Source organism: Psittacula echo, assembly GCF_963264785.1.
Source record: "Psittacula echo genome assembly, chromosome: 6".
NCBI classification, from domain to species: Eukaryota; Metazoa; Chordata; class Aves; order Psittaciformes; family Psittacidae; genus Psittacula; species Psittacula echo.
Genome location: NC_137743.1, coordinates 16646575 through 16664602, shown reverse-complemented (window position 1 = coordinate 16664602; position 18028 = coordinate 16646575). Strand labels below are relative to the sequence as shown.

The 18028-nt window shown below is 35.4% G+C and overlaps 1 protein-coding gene across 1 annotated transcript in view; it reads right to left on the bottom strand.

Moving 5' to 3' along the window:
* Positions 1-18028, bottom strand: part of LOC308222796 (adhesion G protein-coupled receptor A3-like) — a gene marked incomplete at both ends in the record, with an annotated part of 288746 nt that overhangs the window by 172689 nt on the left and 98029 nt on the right. Inside the window, 4 exons of the mRNA XM_080621161.1 lie at positions 4086-4249; positions 5050-5121; positions 13242-13313; positions 16962-17033. Coding sequence (XP_080477287.1) covers positions 4086-4249; positions 5050-5121; positions 13242-13313; positions 16962-17033 — 380 coding nt within the window. The remainder of the gene's footprint in view (positions 1-4085; positions 4250-5049; positions 5122-13241; positions 13314-16961; positions 17034-18028) is intronic.

The following is an 18028-nucleotide window of genomic DNA, read 5'->3' as shown; positions in this document are numbered from 1 at the left end:
TTGAAGCAGTTCAACATGCAAGGAGATTTTCTCACGTTCAGTACAATACAGCAAATAAGGAAGTGTGAAACAGAAAAATTTGTCGCAGAAGTATAATAAAGACACAAGCAAATGATTCACTTCTTCAAAGACAGAGACTTGTGCATAGCTTTCCATCAATACAGATAGAGAAAGAGGGTAAGCATATTTTTAGATTACATTTAGCCAATTCCTCATGAAAGGGTCAGACGCAAAGCGCTAGAATAAGCTCTGCTAACATGGCCTGAGAGCCATTCCAGACTGTTAAAAGACCACTTTATCAGGCTTACTGCCAAACTGCCTTAGAGCAGGCTGCTAGGAAAGGCAAGGACAACAACAGGAACAGGAAGGGTGACGTGTGACAAAACTAGCTTGCCTGAAAGTGCTGTGATGAGGTGGTGCAGATGTATATGCATCAAATTATCTGATCGAGTAGAGCAAACTGACTTGAAAAAAATCTAGGTGCCTCTCCACATTTAAAATTCCTGAGAGTTGAAAAGATACTACATATAGTTCTTTTAACCTGTCTGCTTTATAGGTCCATGCAACAATATGATGACCAAGGTTAGGACAGTAGACAACATAAGCCTGAAAAGCTACTGACACCAAGCAAAAACCTAAACCTATCCATGGTCTGCATAATGATAAAATGCATAATGATAAGGAATAGAAATGTAATTTACTATGTATAAAAGCATTAAACTAAGAAAAAATACTTAATATCCTTTTATATTTTATTACTTTTGAAGTTATTTATTTTTTTAATTTAAAAAGAAGTGACAGCATGGACCCAATTGCTCATCTATAAACATCTGTAAAGAAAACATATATGCAAAAAGCAATACTTAAATTTGTAGTAGAATGCATGAGAAACTGTATTCTGTCCCAGGAGAATGAGACAATTTTCTTTGTGGTGGAAATAAAGAAATAAAAATATCCTAAAGCACTCTAAGACTATATTTATACTTTGACTTTTACAATATTTTTGTATACTTAGTAAATATTTACATCATTTCTAGCAAAATCATTTATACAAAGATTATTGACATTATGTCAGCTACTTTCTAAATTTTAAATACAATCTAACTGGGGAATACAAAATAGTCAGCACTTTTCCAAAAATCTGTTTGATGAGTCAACATTTTCTAACAGAAAAATTCTTCATCAGAGTTGTATGATGTCAACCATAATTTGCAAAACAACTGAACTTTTACTACTTAGTACTATTAGTTCAATAGCATCAATACAGCTGTGAAACTAAGAAACTAAATTCTAATAACCCATTCATGAGTGCAAAGAATCGAATACCCCTTCTGTTATCTCCTTAAGACAAAAATTCCTACAGGTCTTTCCTGAGTGAAGAATTTGGCCTATAGAATTCATTTCTGCTGATGATGTGCACAAGTGATAAAACACAGACTCCTATCAGACCTCAGCTGGAATTTATAGCACTGGCGTTCAGGAAAATTATATTTCCTCCTGTAAATTGAGTAAGTTATACTTGAAGTCATGGAGAAGCAGTAACAAGGCACTGCATGAAGCCAATTTCACAATTGTTTTGCAGAAAGATACTCTGTCCATACCATTAAGAATTCATTGCAGTCCTTCATAATTGAGGCAGAAGACAAAGGAAAAACTAACTTTTCACGCTTATTTCCAACATTGTTAAAAACTGTTTTATAGATGAACATTTCTGAGAATTGGAGATTTTTGTTAACAAAGATTTACATAGCTCTTATAAGCTGTTAATGAAATACACAAGCAGAACCCTGTGAATTAAAAAACTGTGCAGTCACTTAAATTAACTTGTATTAAAATCCTCAAAGCAAGTGCTTAACTGCTTTCAATGAGTGACTGCTTTGGCTGTTGTGAGTTATCAGATGCATGAGAAAGATTTGCCACAAAGAAATTTGAAAGATGATTTCTTGTCCCATCAAAACATAAATCTAAATAGCACATGGTGAACTGCTCTCTGCAGCTACTCAGAACTTTTTTACTGTCAGTTTCCTCTCCACATACTTTCACTTTTTGACTAATTCCCTCATTCACCTGTGAAGATCTTTGCCATTTCTTTTTTATTTTGTTTTTCTTTTTCCATTGAATTCTTCTTTTCTATGCTAACCTTGTGACTGTGATACCTCATGATATCTTCCAGTATGTAGAAATGGATAGTAACTATAAATACATATGCTTGACAGAAGGGAAGATGTTCATATGCAGGAGTTTTTAATTTTTAAATCAATTAATATTTTCATTAAGATATGCTTGATTAGATTAGCTCTACGCATATTTTAACACATTTTCAAAACATTCTCATTAGCTGTTATTATTTTGGTAGCACACAGCCTTCTATTATGCCTAAATTCAGATTAAGCTACTGAAAATGAAATTGCCAAATTTTGTGGGCACTGTGAGCTGCCCAACAGATATTATAAGCACTGTGAAGTACCTGGCAGGCATTACAGAGCTGGTGGAAGGCTCAGCAAATATAACCACTGTGAAACTCTCTACAGATACTAAAAGCAGTGTCAAGCTATTGGCAGTCCTTACAAACCTTGTCAAGTGTTCTGTGGACATTATAAATACTAGTTGAGAGATGGGAATTATAAATTCTGTATCAGAGGTGTGGCAAGGAGTCCTATTAGGCATTAAGGTATGAAAATCTGAGAAATTGCTTTCATTTACTCTGTAAATTTCACAGGTACACATTCATTGGCAACCTAGGAATACCAATTAATAGTCCTTAATCAATTCTTCTGATCATTCCAGAATTTTCAAAAGGACTTTTCCTTCTGGGAAATGGATCTCTATGAAGATGCCCTTGCTGGGTATCTATAAAAAGACAGCTTGGTATTTGAGAAGTATTGCAGATTTTCAAATGTTCTGTAGTATAGGCTACTGGAAACTTCTCTGCCTTTTTCTTACAAGCACCCATCCCTTATTTGCCAGACAGGTATCTGTGTTTCCTTAACAATTCAGCTGATGGACCTTCTATAACTGATATTCACATCCTTTCACATCTCTCCCAACTTGTAAATATCTGTACTAGGTGTTAAAACCATTTATTTTGTTATTACTCCCATCAGCTGTAATGTCCCTTCTGCTATAAATGTGTCAGCAACAGCATCATTCCTCTTGTGGTTGTTAGGATAAAAGCATTTTCTTTCCTTTTGTTTCCATGAGGCATTAGCAAAGTCACCATCCCAGCAATTTCCCACCATTCAAGAAAGTCAAAGGTTCAAAGATTTTGTGATTAATCAAGTATGTGTGAAATTATATTTCTGGTTATGGAACCTACCAGCATCATCTTAGACAAGGTTTTTTTCTCTGCAGCATGTGATACTTTCAAAATCTCTGTTTTAGTCTGCTCTTTGCTAGACGGTGTTCAGTGTGAGATGAGTTTTCTTTGCTCAGTTATACTTCTTTTGTTTCCTTCCTCACACCATATCCATCATGTTCCAACCCTAACCATTCTATGATTCTGTACTTGCTGTGGTGGAAAATCTTTTCCAAAAATCAATTTACTTAGAGGTCTTCAAATACAAAATTCACCTAACTGAAGCTCACTGTAGGAATTCTGTTCATCCCCAAGACACAGTGCTAAAATGTATAGTTACAGGTTTATAAAAATGAAAAAAAAAAACCAAGAATGAAATCTGACATTTTTGTCATGATGTCAGAGGTATAACTTGAAAGGAACATTCCATAAATCATTGTAGGAATCCTCAGTTCATGCTATATACAATGTAGAGCTATCATCGTGGGTTAATGCTTTAAATCATAATTACATGTTACCTAATATATACACAGGAAAGTGTTATTTTTGCAATACATATACATATATAATTTTATATGAAACAAGAAGCTTGTATTTTTTTCCATTCTCTTTCAGCCTTAGTGGTATCTTCTGTGCCATATACCTGCATATTTCTTGTGCCTAAAAGCAATTCAGATTTATTACTCTTTTGGCTGTTTGTTTTTTGTGGGTTTTTTTGCATAATTTCTGGTTTTTAATATTTTCTCTGGATTCTACTTCAGTTTGTAATGTTAAATGAAAGTACACTCACCACATATCAGTTGGTTTTCCTTCAGGTTATGAAATGACAGTCCTTGTAAAGCACTGGGGTATGCACAAACTGTTTCCTCTGCTATTCGAACTGAAGCATTTCTGGCCCATTGCAGGACCCATTTTAGATTACAGTCACAAATGAGTGAATCAGTGTTAAAATGTCTAGAAAGGCAAAGAAAGACCACAATTAGTACACATTGGCAGTTTCCATAAACATATTTTCTTCCGTTAGATTTCAATTATTTAATTCCAAAGAGAACTAATTCTAGGTAGATGCATAACTATGGATGTACAATTATAGATGTATAATTGTAAAGATATCCCAAGACAACTAATTCACATTCTCCCACTGTTAATGACTTCCAAGACATTACGTCAAAATTCTGGTTTTGATTACAGAAAGCATGACTGACTACTGAATTAAATTTGAGTATGTGCTACTGTAGAAAGTCACATTGTAACTCACTTACACTTTTAAGTAGTAGATCTACCTAAGTAAGGATTACCTTAAGTAAGTAAGATCTACCTTTAGATCTCAGAGAGGTACATTTATTATAAATAACTGGAAATTGTTATTATAATTACAGGAAAAATATTTAATGTGTTTTAGTGTATTTAGACATTATATGTTGCATGTATAGTTTACATGATGTAATGCATGAAAACACGGAGAGGTGTAAGATCATAAAGGACAAAAAAAACACGGATACTAGTCAGGATGGCTAGACTGGGCTAGTCATGAATGGGGTCAAGTTGTCAGCACTATCCATTTCACCAGGACAGATAGAAAATGGCAGCTCATCAATAGAAAGCCAGACACTGGTTACAGATCACTGCATATTTTACAGTTCGAATGCATTTCTAGAAACTATCCTGTTTGAACTCATATTCAAATCTGCTGTGTTTGTTCTCATGTCTTTCTTGAATATTATAGTTTTCTGAACATAAGGAACGATACTTACAGTGCTTTCAGAGCTAGCAGCTCAGAAAAAAGTCCATTCATGAGACTTGAAAAAATATTCCCTGATAAGTTCCTAGAAAAAACGCAATTTAGAGTCAGTTATAACAAATACAAGAAAACAAAGTTGTTAGAGTAGAATTTTCCCAGTGCTAATTAAGAAATTCTGTTTTCTTGACAACAGCAAAAACATATTTAGATTTGTACGTTGCTTTTTCATAAATGACAGCAATATTCAAATCACATAACACACTTTTACTTTGTTTTCATAGCAGGTAAACATACAATTCACTTGGTCTAATAAATGTGACTATTTCTACATATTTAATAGAATAGAATTCTGGAAGAGAATATTCTAGAATTTAAGTGACAATATTCATTAAATGATGAGTCAGTGAGACTTATGTTGTATTTTTATAGTACATGTAGAATGTCACTTCAAGGAAAAGGACTAAAACCAGTGTCTTAATTTAGTAATTATCAGAAGAATTCAAGCAATTCATTAAAACAGTAATGAGGTATCAAAGTAACTACACAAATAGTTTCATTACGAAGGACTTTAAACAAACTGATTTTTCCTATCCTTAACTTAAGGACATTTCCATTTTAACTACTGTTTTCTATTTCTTGTCTTGATGGCTGAATGGATTAGGCTGAATGCTTAAAAATAGATGCAATTCAAATTTGCCTAGTTTAACTACATTGCTCTGCCAGTGCCTTAACAGTATAAAAGGTAAATGCTTAATATCAAGTAATATTGTCTTTTTCTACACCAATAAACTGAAAAATTAGTGCAGTATCCAAGATTTATATTTCACAGCATATGATTTACCTGCTTTTGAAATACATATATATGTTCCTCTCTACGCAGTGCCTGAAGCCTGAATTCAAGGACGGCTACAAAATTTCAGCTATCAGTGAAATTGCAGATCTTTTCGCTGGAGATTTGTTATTACATACAGAAAAAAAGTACAGACTGGCAAAGAAAATGGTTTCATTACTTTTTCATTAAAAAGGATGTTTTTAGAATCATTGATTTTACTTCTCTTATGTCTACAAAGTAAAGAATGTATACTAAACCAAAGACCAGGAGCAGTGTTCCACCAGTGAGAAATCTGCAAAAATATGAACCAGCTCCATAAAGTAAGGAAGAACAAAAACCTCAAGAATCATGCTTTCTACAGAAAACTGTGCAGAAACATATGCATTAATGAATCCGAGAAAGAAGAGAAAATATTGCTAATTTATAAATTAAGAAAGTTATGAAGCATTCTTGAAACACTAACTAATCTCATTTTTGCACATAATTAATTTCTCACCACTGAACTAATAATTAAAAAGAAGAAACTGGACTTTGAACACTTCAAATTTGCATAGTAATTTAAAGAAAAATTCTACTAATACAGAAAATAAACTGGTTCAGCAACATTAAGTGAAATTGTTTCTCATTATATTCAGTGACAATGAGATGTACGGATATAATGGAACTCATTGTTAAGATTTTGTTTAGCAGTGCACCTTTAATACAATTGTGATGCAAAGCTCCTGAAAATGGAAGCACTTTTGAGTATCTATCTCTTCAAGTGTGGGTATGTCTAAAGGTGGAAATGAATGTTTGCTTGTAGCTGCCTATACCTTTAATATTTTGGATTTATCACCAGGAACTAAAAATACTGAGCATTTCATAAACGCTCAGTTACTTCCTTAAAATTAAATGGATCTACTCATGTGCTTATTGGACATAAGCCCTAACGAGGAATATCCTGAAGCAACTCAGTGAACTGGGACATTAAATGGACTAAATCAGAAACTGATAACCCTGACATTTACACTGAAGGAAATCAGAAGTGGTTCCACTAATATTTAAGAAGTCACAGTAGTATAAACTTACCGACAGAGGACAATCACACTGAACTGAGGGATGGGGAAAGCAATCTGTCTAGCCTTGCATGGATGGCATCCAGAAGCCAGAAATGCAGGGGGTTTCTTTTCTCTGCCTTATCTCACTGCAGTATGACATTTCTAATCAGATACAAATCCCAGCTTTCCCCTTAAATAGCTAGTGAGGCTTCATACAACAAAACAAACAGAACACCAAGCCTGAATTCTGGTAATTCCATTTGGACCAAAGGAAGGCTTTATGCGTGGTTAATATTTTAAGAAACAGTGAAGAACGGTAAGTTGTTTCCCTAGCTAATATGGCAGGGTCACAGCAGATGTATGGGAGCTATGCAACTGAGTCAGTGTCCATTCTGTCTAGTGAACCGATGCACTTCCCATAGGTCCTGCCAAACCCACCAAGGTATCTAGCGAGAACTCACCTACACTGTGCTAACCTAAAAATTCCTGACTCATGTTCCATTTACAGACTTTTGGCTTATTTTCATTGGGACAGCTAAGTACAGAACCATTTTCTTCAGTGGTTTTGCCAAGTGCTGTAATAATTGAGTTACTGACAGTTAAAAACAAAAGCCAGCAAGACAATTTTCCATATTCTTTCATATTTTTCTGGAAGTGATCTGGTTTGAAGTTTCCATATTACTAGTAATAATTAGCAAACTAAGATCATGTTCATAGGGCTGTGTAAGTCATAAAGCAATACATTTCTATGCTCAAGAAACACATAATTACAATATCTAGATCTTAAACAAATAAAACCCCTTGTTTTTTAACAAAACTTTCAGAAATCTTTTCAGATCATCCCAATAACGCAGGCATTTCTGAGCTAGATATCTGCAATACCCTGCAAATGCCTGGATCTGTCAGTTCAGATAACTTATGTTATATTTTAAAATACAGAATAATAGAATAGTTAGGGTTGGAAAGGACCTTAAGATCATCTAGTTACAACCCCCCTGACATGGGCAGGGACACCTCACACTAAACCAGGTCACCCAAGGCTCTGTCCAACCTGGCCTTGAACACCGCCAAGGATGGAGCATTCACAACCTCCCTGGGCAACCCATTCCGATGCATCATCACCCTAACAGTAAAGAATTTCTTCCTTATATCCAATCTAAACTTGCCCTGTTTAAGTTTTAACCTGTTACCCCTCATTCTATCACTACAGTCCCTGAGGAATAGTCCCTCCCCAGCATCCCTATAGCCCCCCTTCAGATACTGGAAGGCTGCTATGAGGTCTCCACGCAGCCTTCTCTTCTCCAGGTTGAACAGCCCCAGCTTTCTCAGCCTGTCTTCATATGGGAGGTGCTCCAGTCCCCTGATGATCCTCATGGCCCTCCTCTGCACTTGTTCCAACAGTTCCATGTCCTTTTTATGTTGAGGACACCAGAACTGCACACAATACTCCAAGTGAGGTCTCCCGAGAGCAGAGTAGAGGGGCAGGATCACCGCCTTTGACCTGCTGGTCACGTTCCTTTTGATGCAGCCCAGGATACAGTTGGCTTTCTGGGCTGCGAGCGCACACTGCCGGCTCATGTTAAGTTTCTCACAGACCAACACGCTCAAGTCCTTCTCCACAGAGCTGCTCTGAATCTCTTCTCTGCACAACCTGTACCTGTGCCTGGGATTGCTACAGTACAAATGCATAACACTGTGAAATTCCACTGTTTCAGGTATCCTAAAAGCCCAGACTAGCTTGATTTTAAAAGGACATTTGTTCTAAAAACATCTGTATCACGTAGTTTGCAAACATTTCAAACATAAATTAATGCACTCCAAAGCTGAGAGCACTTACAATACCATTACCTTAATCCATTAGCAGAAACATATGCTTTCCGTTTTATCAGAGGTAGAATGGTTTAGTCTTACATAGAAGGTCCTACACATTTTTTTGACATACCAAATACTCTTGTGCTTTTAAAGAAATTAATAAAACACTTTTGCCAAAAGTTTTAATATAAATGACAAACACTGTAAAACAGTCAAAGGGAGTTATTCATCTCATTCTGAGGCAGAATATAGGTAGAAGCTGGAGTATATGAATATGAAGAATGCTTCACTCTTATATGCAGTATTTAAAAGCAAAAGCTGAATGCCAGGGTGATAGATTGATCTTCTGTGCAAAAAGACTGGGATAGGAAGAGTAAAAAATGACAACAGAAGTACAAAGAGCGCAGGTTAGGGTGCATATTTTTTTGATATTGCTGAAATGGGATCTGTTTGATTCACTATGTTACTGGTTTTGTGCTTTATTTGTTGCACCATACAAAGTGATTAGTTGCTTCAGTGGCAGCAAGAAAGTCACACAAGAATTTGTGGTATAGTATTATCATAAAGGTAACTGTTACTGCTGATTCAGAGAGGGAATGAAGAATAAATCAGATATACTTTAATCAAACAATTGGAAATAAGAAAGAAGTTTTGTTTCAAACTTTCAGAAGGAAGATCCAGCAGTAGCTACTTGTTGAAACAGATTTAAGGCTGCAACATTTCAGAACCTGAAGAACTAACTTATGGTCCATTCGTGGCTGTGTTCAAGGCCTGGTTGGATAGAGCCTTGGGTGACATAGTCTAGTGTGTGGTGTCCCTGCCCATGCAGGGGGGTTGGAACCAGATGATCTTAAGGTCCTTTCCAACCCTAACTGTTCTATGATTCCATGAGTTGATGGGGGACTAAAGAAATGAAATCTGATACATCAGTACAGTGGCACCATCCCAGTATTTCACAGCTCTTGATGTTTCGATTAAATATAAACAGAATTAGTGTGGATGGCAGCTCCATTACCTAGCAAAAATATGTTTGCATACATAATTCTAGAACAAACCACTGAAACATGGCCACTGAGGGGCCAAAGGAGATTTGGAAGATTTGTTGCATTTAATTATGTCACTCCTAGTTAGACTACATGCACCTCATCACAGCACAAACACAGCCAAAGGGTAATATATAAGCCAAAAAAGTTAAGCTAATATCTTAGAAGACATAATAAATCTTCTCTTATACTGTCTGAGGCACTGTCAGCTGCATCCGTCATGATGTGAAAGCATTTTGGAATAATTTTCCAGAGTACAATTCATCAAATCCAAGAAGGTGCAAAAATTAGATCAGTCTCAAGGAACATAATCACATCTCACTGGCTGCAGTAATTTCAGGAGCTGTGTGAAATTTTAGGTTTCATTAGTAACTGGAAATTCAATTCCTATTCACTGAAATACCCATCCTGACTTCAAACAGAGTAAAAGTCTTCTTTTCTACATAATCAAGAAGCTTACATTTTTTATGGTTTCTGTATGTGTGCATGCTTTCAAAACAATACTGGATGATACTACTAATTAATCTCAAGAATTTCTAAAATAGAATGCACAAACCCACCAAGCCCTCTGAAGAGTGTTGGCATTATCCCTGAAAGCTCAGGCTGTTCTCATCCTTCATTTTAGCGATGTACGAAGTATTGAAACATACCTTTACCGTAGTTTAGAAATATGCATTACATCACTTGGTTAAATATCCTATTTCAGTTTGGGCCTAGAGCTGATTTTTCAGCCCTAAATATGTTTTTTTCAAACTGAATTAGATTTATAGGATTGAGTGAAATACACTGTGTTATTTTCACCTGGTATTCGTGCTTGTAAACAGTATAAGAAAATCTCATCTCTGTACTTCACAGAAGGTGCATGTGAAGATTTATGTCCTTTGCTCCTTCCAAGTGGACTCACGGCTCTCCCTACTGGTTTTGGTAACAGCCTGCAAAGATCCTCCTGTAATTCACGTCTGATAACATAACACAGGAGAGCTCTAGTTATCACAATCAACAGCTGCACGAATCAATGTATATACATGTATCTTTATATTGCTCCTTCAGTAGTCTAAAGCACATTTGATGGCTCTGAAATCAGTTCTGTGTTTAAGAACTTGTCATCTTTTCCCTAGTACAATTACATACACTGATGTTACACTAAGTAAATGCTTCTCCATAACCTTTTCAGAGACCAGCTTTCTCATAGGCCTGAAATGACAAGTAAACACAATTCAGAGGCATCAGTAGCAACAGAAAAATGTCTCACTGTATTTTAAACACGTCTAAAAAGTCAGATTCTGGGAACTCTGTATGAACTTCCAGGGGAAAAAAGGCTATGAAGTGTTAGAAAAGTACCAGGTGGCATTAGCTTGCAGTCAATGAACAATCACCAGTTTTCACGCCAGAGGCAAATCAAAATCCCAGCTCACATAATTACTATCGGCATTATGTTATTATATGAGATTTCTGAGATTGAGGAACAAATGACGCTATGAACAGTAGGAAACTGTTTCTCTTGATTGAGATTGTAGTTGTGTTTCTTCACAAAATAATCACTGACCAACAATAGTAATGGCACTTTTGACTTTGGTTTGGTAAGGAGGACAGTCCCTACAAAAGAGAAGGTCATAACTTTTGACATAGCAATCATGAACTGATTTACTTTGGATAAAAGGGGAATTTAGACTTATCTATTAGTGTGCTTCTGATTTCCAAAGGTCAGACTTTTGGAGGGGAAAAAAGATAAAAGTAGCTAGCGAAGAACTACAAAAGTGCATGAACTGGAATGCAGAATGGCCCCATTTGTTCAGTCAGTGGTAGAAAGGCAATTTAAAACACATACAGGAAAAATGTGAGATAGACTAAATGGATCAATAACCAAATCTTGTATCTTGAAAAATTAATTCAAATTTTAAAAAGATCAAAGGAATACAGAGACTATAATGAACAGGAAAAGGTTAGCAAAAAGACAGAATGCATGGAGTGAAGATAAGTGTCAAAATTTAAGTTGGAAAATACACTAAAACTTGGTGCAAAAGACACTTTAACAATATTACCGTATTATAAGTAAGAAATTGTTGTGTTTCCTTACCATCACAAGACTGAAATTCTGTATTTAACTTTTAACTAGCCTTTATGCTGGAGTCTGGAAGATTTACGAATGCAGTTTTTAGACATATTTTCCTGAGCATCTAGAAGCACCTTCCATTAAATGAGGTGACTTCTCCATTTTGAATTAAACATACCCCCTATGGTAATCTAGCCATATAGTCACAGCCATGTTCACTGTGCACAACAAAAGGAGACCCAGCAACCCTCAATGGCTACGTTAGGCTTGCCCAAATTGGCCAAGTATCTGAGGTGAGTAAAAAGAGGGGCAGTATGCAGCTGTTCATCAACATGCTATCAAAGCTCCTCCCATCATCCGTTCTCACTTGTTTTCATCCGAGAAGATTTGGCATAGTTACTCTCATTAATGTGATCAGTAAGCATGCCAGATTTCAGCCTTTTACCTGGTGTCATCTTGACCTCATGGCAGATCTTTCTAGAAAGATTTCCCTGTTTTTCCAAGGAAATGCCAGAACTGGCTGGAGAAGAAGAAAATAAAGTGTGAGACTTGTAACACACTATGATGCAGTATAGGAATTTACTTCCCATTCAGGAATAAAGACAAATGTGAAAGAAGATAGGGAGTCCTCCTGGGTCTGGCCAAATGTCCATTTAAACCAGGCCCCTTCCTATGAATTGTCCCTTTCCCAACCAGGAAAGTCACAGCCAACTAACTCCTAATACTTGTCTATGCTGTACCACACTTTTGGCTGCTCCTTGTCCTTCTCTGAACCTTTTCTGCTTTTGGTCATCTTTTTGGTCAAGAATGCATGTTCTTTGCTTTTTTCCCCATAGTACAATGGATGTTCTCCAATCTGTTCTCTCTTCCTTTAATAACAACCCCGAATTTTTTTTTTAAATGATACTGAGTAGATGTTTTTATGGCATTATCTACTATCATCTCAAAACATCTTTCCTGCCTTTTAATGGTTACCTCAGAACAGATTTGCTTTTTGATCCCTTGCATCATTTAATATTTATCTACATTAAATTTCATCTGCCATTTTACTGCCTAGTCTTGGAGTCCTGTATGTTACTTCAGTCCTTCTTCAAAATCAACCACTGCCTCTAATTCTCTGGTTAACCTAGTATCTAGTAGCAAACTTTGTCATCACACATTTCATCTCTTCTTCCAGGTTATCTGATTCTCCCTATCTACTATCATAATCTCATATTTTCTGAGTGCTCTTTCTTGAATAGCCTGATAATCTATTTCTATATTTAAAATATCAAGTCATCGCAATCAAAGGCTCAGGAGATGGTTGGGTTTTTTTAGTACAAATCCTGTAGTTCTCTTAGAATGAGTGTTTATTGCCAGTTGTACTCAGGTAAGCAATATGAGAGTTTGGATTCCTCTTGTTTAAAACAAAAGTGGTATTATACTCACAGTTTGTGAAGACTGTTAAGTCCAACAAACATTTCTGGTGTTAGGCAACCAATTCTGTTATTTGAAAGATCCCTGGAAAAAAACCCAAACCCCATTAAACATTAGGGCTTATTCATATACACACCTATGTAATCACATACAGCCTCTTTATTTTTAACAGTTTAGGAGTTAGAGACAAATGAGAAATAAATGTAACTGAATTAAATAGATTTAGCAACTTTCATATTAACATTATTGACCAATATTTCACAAACATATCGTACTGCAACTTATACTAATTACATTAAAATGTGATTTTTACATGAGTAGCAAAAAAAACTAGAAATTATTTGCAATATAAAGAATTTCCTTTCTCAAAGTTACTAGCACCTATTTGTTTACTTATGAAAAATACTATGCATTTTGTGGCATGCAATATTCAGCCAAAATTGACCTATTTTTACTGTGTACTAATATCTCATCTCATTGAGAGCATTCGTTATTGCTGAAGAAATCGCAGAAACCAGAGGGCAACTATTTTTTGAGCTAGTAAGGTCAGTCTTGATAAGCATTTGGCAAGCTCTTTTAAGAGCAATACAGTGGCTGTGTCAGAACAGAAGTAGTACTAGGCACTATGATCCATAACTCTTGTCTGCAGAAGGGTAAATGAATGTTTTCTGAACAAGTCATACATACAACATAATGTACAGGATACTTACAGGAAGGAGACAAAAATATGTATGAACAATTATGTTGTGATAACAACATGAATACTGCCTCTTGGCGCATTCTGAACTAGTGTTTGGTTTTCAACCCTGACCCAAATTTTCCAAGTATGGGTTTTTAGAAATAACTCCAGTAATGTAAGAATCTTAAGTGATTATACATCCATTAAAATGTTAAAATTGATCTGAATATATTTTTCTTCTAGAGTGAATGGTAGTCCAATTTGTTTGCTACATTGTGCATATTCCCTATTTTTCTATTGTTAGAGAACACTAAAGTAATCAAACATGACAATAAAGGTTGTAGTTTGACAAATCCAGTTATTGCTTTCACAGAAATATATCAAATTAAATAGAATGTGAAGGCAACTTCTTTAGAATTCACTACAAAGTCTTCTTCTATCACTCAAAGAATATATTAGAATGAAAATGTTTCTTAAATGCTTATCAGGGATATTAAGTGAGAAAATAATGTGGATAACAACATAGTGCAATAATTACATATTAAGCATTATTCTTTAAGTTCTCTTAATGAAAGCTACATTAAAAAAAATCTAAAAATCTGATTTTAAGACAAACAAACATACATATACCTATATGTATGTCTATATATCTTTCTATTAGAAGAGGTAAATAGTAAACAAGAACCTACCCAAAATTCTTGGTTGGGTGTTGCTTTACTTCTGTCTAAGCAAAGTCTGAGCACATATGAAAGAAATGCATCACTATGCGGGACATAACTTGGGTAGCAAAAGTAAATTTAATCTGAACTAGTCAAAACAGATGCATATTTCTCTAAGTGCAGCACACAGAAAAAAATTGTATTTTTATCAAAGTGGAAGGCTAAACACCCATTTCTCAAAGTTTATTTCAATGAAAGCTATTTTCACAATTATATGGCAAGGGCTGAAATCTCTGCGTTATAAAACATGTTTTCTAAACAAACATTAGTAAAAAGAAAAGACAGTTTGCTGCACATTCCTCCAGACTAATACATGTTCTATAAGACATAATTCAATTCTTAATGTACAAAGCTGGTGTTCCTATTCAGGAGTAAGACATTTAACTTACTAATGCTGACTTGCAAAATTGTTTTTAAGAGAAAACAAAACTGTTGAATAACCATGTGCCATAATTTTAATGCTTCATAATTTTCAATTTTCTTCAATTCTGTATGTACTTCTTTGAGTAAACCCTTGAAATAATTCAGCTTGTCATTCAAACCCAAATTATAACTGTTCCCCAAATCATTCACAGAAAACATTTTGATAATGACAGCCTGCAGTTTGTCTGTCTGACTTACCATACCTATATCTCTTGCAGTTGCCCATAATAAATCAACTTCTGCTTTTCACAGCATCATTTATATTTTAGATGTGAAATGAAATGTGAATGTAAAGCAGAGTGTTAAAATAATTACTGTATTCAGCATTCAACAGGAGTTTACACTACTTACTCCTTTTGCTCAACTGCCTCTCCCCTACAGTTGCAGTAATGAAGTGCAGAGATGTTCTTGTTCACTATGTTTACACCGATTTGTGTCTTTTATGTGGCAGGACAGCAACTAGTTGATTCCTTGTCTCTAGATTGCTCCCAGTGTTATTTGTTCATATCACCAACAGGGTTGGGTTTTTTAAGATCTAGCATGATAAATCTCAACATTGCCATTCCTAGTTTGCTGAAGTATTTTCTTCTCACTTTTCCCCGTGCTTAATGACATCCTCTTCCTTGACTCATCTCTCCTGACTGACCTAAGGCTCTACCTGTGCAGTCTTCAGATGTGCAGCCCATGACTTGCACAGGTTTCCTGGTTTTCCCACAAGAGGTCAGGGTTGTGTTATTACAATATGCAGCCAAAGAAACAATTACAGCTCAGTTTGATCATTTCATTGTATTGTTATCCCTCTATACAGAGTAAGCAAGAAAGTTTCACATAATGTTTTTCTTTGTATTAAAAATATATATGCTACTCTGACTTCATCATTATCATGTCATTCGCTTTCTAACACACTTAAAACTTACTGGTTGGTGTTAGAAAATACTGCTACCCACACAATCACAGATGGAAATCTTTTACTTAGGTTGTGCAGTGTTCCCTGCACATAGCAGTTAGGGGAATCCAGCTTCAGAAGAAAAAAGTAGAAGAATTTGTAAATTTCCTTTTCTTTTTCTGTGGATTTGCATTCTTTCTCATCTAAATATTCCCATTCCAAGAAAATAATCAGTATTTTCTCATGAGTTTTCTCATCACACATAAGACAGCACACACGATGTCTAGGCAGATTTTTGGAATGTGCTGATGTCCTGGTTAGTCAGGACATCGACATTTGGATGCCATCACTTGGAAAATTATAAATAAAACAGAGTTCATCTCACTTTTCCTTCAGGCTAGGTAGAAATAAGGCAGGTCTATAGTCCTTGTTAATTAAAAGCAAAAAGGCCCTCTTATAGGATCTTAGTAACTTCTACATATGTAGTTTAAAAATCAACAATTCTAATAAATTCTAAAGCATGGCAGTTTCCTTTCCAAGAGTTCATGTTACAGACTTGGTCTGTGGTAAAAGTAAAGTAGAACTTACATAATGAAAAAACACTGTGTAGCACAAAACATTGCTTACACGTACTTAAACCACTCAGTTTTATTTGTGATTAATGTCTCCAGTAAAATACCGTCTCTTAAATCATTGATTAGGCGTGTTTTTTAACTTTGTAGATATACTTGTTAGGATATTTATTGAAGAGCAAATAGATAATTTTAAATGGGAGAGGGTAAAAAAGGGGGGAAATTAAAAAAAAAACAAAACAAAACACAACAAAACAAACAAACAATCAAAGAAAAAAAAAAAGAAAAGAAGAAAAAGCCATAGTAAATTTAAAAAAGCACAGTGTGTGATTTCTATTTTACAGCCGGTGCCGTTATGTGATTATTGCTTGGTGGCCTATTTGAGTTGCCCAAGGATAGAAATGTCGATACAAACACAATTTTCAGAATAATTCAAATGGAATTAATACTCACAGGCGCTTCAGTTCTGAAAGTCCATGGAAGGCCCCTGGCTCAATTGTGCTGATCAAATTATTCTTCAGATCTCTAGAGAGACATAATAGGAGACATAATAAATTAATTATCATTTTACCTACCCTTATACACAAGGTGTGCGAAATGCAATGCAATTCTTAATCTTTGTCTTAGGTAAAACCAAGAATTTATTTCTTTTAAATAATAACATAAAAAAACATTGCAGCATTTGCAGCTTATAAAAATATATTTTCCCAAGTAAGATGGTTAAGATTAGATGTTAAAAAAAGAAAAACAACAAACCAAACCAAAAGAACTGCTTGCTTTGATTCTTCTCCTATTTAAACTTCTCAAAACAAGTTTATCAGCCATTTTGCCCTAGGGAAGATATTTTAATCAATGAGTGAATAAAATAATCAGTCAGCAGAGCAAGAGCTTTTTAGTTAGCTTATTCATTGTGCTGTGCACTTTACACTTGATAAATTTCTCATTTCCACCTAATACAGGCAAAGCAGGTGGCACATGAGACATGAATAGACAGGTCTCGTTTCTGTCCTGAAACACAAGTGATTTCTCATATTTGGCAGATAAGTGATTCATTTTGCACTTGCTGACAATTCAGAAGATCGGTTCTTGCATGGATAAAGAATATTTCACTGGCATTAGTAATCTCATCTGCTCCTGGCACAGTGCTTGGGGCCATGACATTGCTTTCAGCTGAGTCCCCACAGAGATTTAGTGCTGAATTGTCTCAAGACTCTTGTGATGTGAACCCTGAGGAAATGCCTTCATTGAAATTAGATAAGCAGGCCTAGGAGAAAGATGCTGTAAATTCTTGTAGAGTCAGTGTTCATCTTCTGACAATTTGCAATTCATAGGCAATGACTGGTGCATGGTAATATCAGCATTGTTTCTCAGACTGGCCACTTCCAGGATATCACAGCACATTCACTGCTTTACTCTGCCAAAGTATGGATGTATCAACAGTCACAAGTCATCTTATTTATGACTTTTTATTTTATTCCAAATAAAATGCACAGTAGGTGAAATCTTTGTTCCACAAGCTG